The sequence below is a fragment of the Azolla caroliniana genome, unplaced genomic scaffold (genome assembly GCF_043228905.1).
Source record: "Azolla caroliniana isolate FFs.n. ecotype wild unplaced genomic scaffold, voAzoCaro1.0.p SCAF_6, whole genome shotgun sequence".
NCBI lineage: Eukaryota > Viridiplantae > Streptophyta > Polypodiopsida > Salviniales > Salviniaceae > Azolla > Azolla caroliniana.
Genome location: NW_028230441.1, coordinates 10,645,216 through 10,647,321, shown reverse-complemented (window position 1 = coordinate 10,647,321; position 2,106 = coordinate 10,645,216). Strand labels below are relative to the sequence as shown.

Here is a 2,106-nt window from a genome sequence, read left to right as displayed (position 1 = left end):
TTAAAATAGGGACATAGGCTGAGAAATAACATCTATTGGAAAGTAACAAATACTACATTTGAACCCCCTTACTCCCCTACAAAGTAATGAACACTATACAGTTTGTTAGGATCATGACCAGTAGCAATCGGTTTCTCGTATGTATATTTAGGTGCAAAGAACGTGAAAGGCAATACGCAAGCAAACAGAAAACGAAAAAACAGAACGTACAGAGACACATGTATTTTTAACGTCAAAAACGCAAATGGGAAAAACCATGTGGAGTCCACAAACTCTAAAAAACAAATCACTATATTTGGGAGGAGTACAACGAGAAGCTCCAAGGCAACAACCTTAAGCTCTCGTTTGTCAGACATACGGCTCTAGAGTTACTCACTCGCTAACTCTCACTCTCTCTCTTACTCTCAGTTACTAAGGCAATTACACACTGTAACTATACAACAATAATGACTCACACACACACTTCATAAAGTTTGCCCTAGTTGTATTTATACTAATACAACTTTCTGGGCTATTTACAAATATGGTCCACATGGGCACATTAAGACTATTTACAAATATGGCCGAATTTCTTGTCGACTCTCTATTCGATCCGGCTCTACTCTTCCCATCTGGAGGGACCTGTTTCCCAACACAGTTGACGTCCAAGAGCAACAATTCAGAGGCCGTGACCATGGTTGATTGCACAAATCAGATGACCGACTAACGTATGCTTGCCTTCGAGGGACACCCGGCCCATGGAAGTGGCTCCAAATACATACATACATATCTATGTACATAAATCTTCTAATCAATCATAACTTGGTCATGGTCGATCGTGCAGATCAGATGGCCGACTAACATATGCCTTCCTTGGAGGGACACCCGGCCCTTGGAAGTGGCTCCAAATATGTACACAAATCTATGTACATACATCTAATCAATCATAACTTGTTCTTGCACTTTCCAATTAAGACATCTCCCTAACTTTCCCTTTAGCTCCTTCCTTTTTTTCCTTTTCTCTTTTTCGCAGAGATTCCGCCATCGCGCAGAAACTCGTGAGCTTCTGTCGAGTCCCACCAAAACCCATCACGACGCAGGTGCGTTCCTTCTGAACCTATCATTTCGTTCCCCAATTAGGGTTACGATTTCCTCTTATCTTTTTCCGCAATAAGAATGGTTCCTCTTTCGCCTAACTTTGGTCCTTCTTTGTGTCTTTTTTTCTTTTAGCCCAAAGTTTTGCTTGTCCATAGTCAGCTATGGTGCCTTCCATTTTTGTGTTTCTGAGCTTTGTGGCAATGGCTTGGCTCTCCATAGCTATAGCAGAAGAAAACCCTACAGCATATGAAGTTCTAGCAAGCTATGGATTCCCTGATGGTCTTTTACCACGGATTGTTGAGAATTCAGGAGAAGATTACTCTCTAGATACAGATGGTGCTTTCAAGCTTCACCTTGAAAAGACTTGCAAATTCAATATCCCTAATAGCTACGAAGTGAGATATTCTTCTCAAATCTCAGGTATAATCTCGCCTGAAAAGCTTAGGAATTTGAGCGGGATCTCGGTCCATATTTTGTATGTTTGGTGGAATATTGATGCAATCACTGTCAATGGAGACGATCTTGTGTTTCAAGTAGGACCATTTTCAGCTAGTTTTGCCGCAGACAATTTCATTGATAACCCAATGTGTTTGAGTCGATCGGAGCAATGAAGTATGTTTTTGACCAATCAAAAAATGATCGGCTCCAAAGAAATAAAGTCTACTATTCAGTAGAGATTCTTGTGTTTTTGTTAACCCATCTCTATTTTTATAGGTATACATTGTATACTATTGTTTGCTCATTCTATGGGCAATGTTGGTTGTGCACACTTGTTGTTGGTTAAGTTCATGGGGAAATTCATTTGATTTGTGATGTGTTTTTGACTAGACATTCTTGTGGCTCCGATGCTATTTGTAAAAACCCATGTTTATTTCTTTAACATACATTGTGTATTCTAATGATAATCTGTTCTTTCTATGGGCTATTTTGATTGTGCATATTGTGTAGAAATTTAACTTAAAACAGGTGGTCATTGAGAGATCTGTTTCATCATGGGTAGTATCACTGTTTGTGAAAACATATACATAT

General features: G+C 39.4%; 1 protein-coding gene across 1 annotated transcript; it reads left to right on the top strand.

The window, feature by feature from the left end:
* Positions 1-945: 945 nt before the first annotated feature.
* Positions 946-1,844, top strand: LOC147863055 (uncharacterized). The gene is made up of 2 exons (XM_087320656.1): positions 946-1,079; positions 1,210-1,844. Exon 2 carries the CDS (start codon positions 1,239-1,241, stop codon positions 1,686-1,688), a length of 450 nt encoding a protein of 149 aa, XP_087176782.1. The 5' UTR covers positions 946-1,079; positions 1,210-1,238; the 3' UTR covers positions 1,689-1,844.
* Positions 1,845-2,106: the final 262 nt, after the last annotated feature.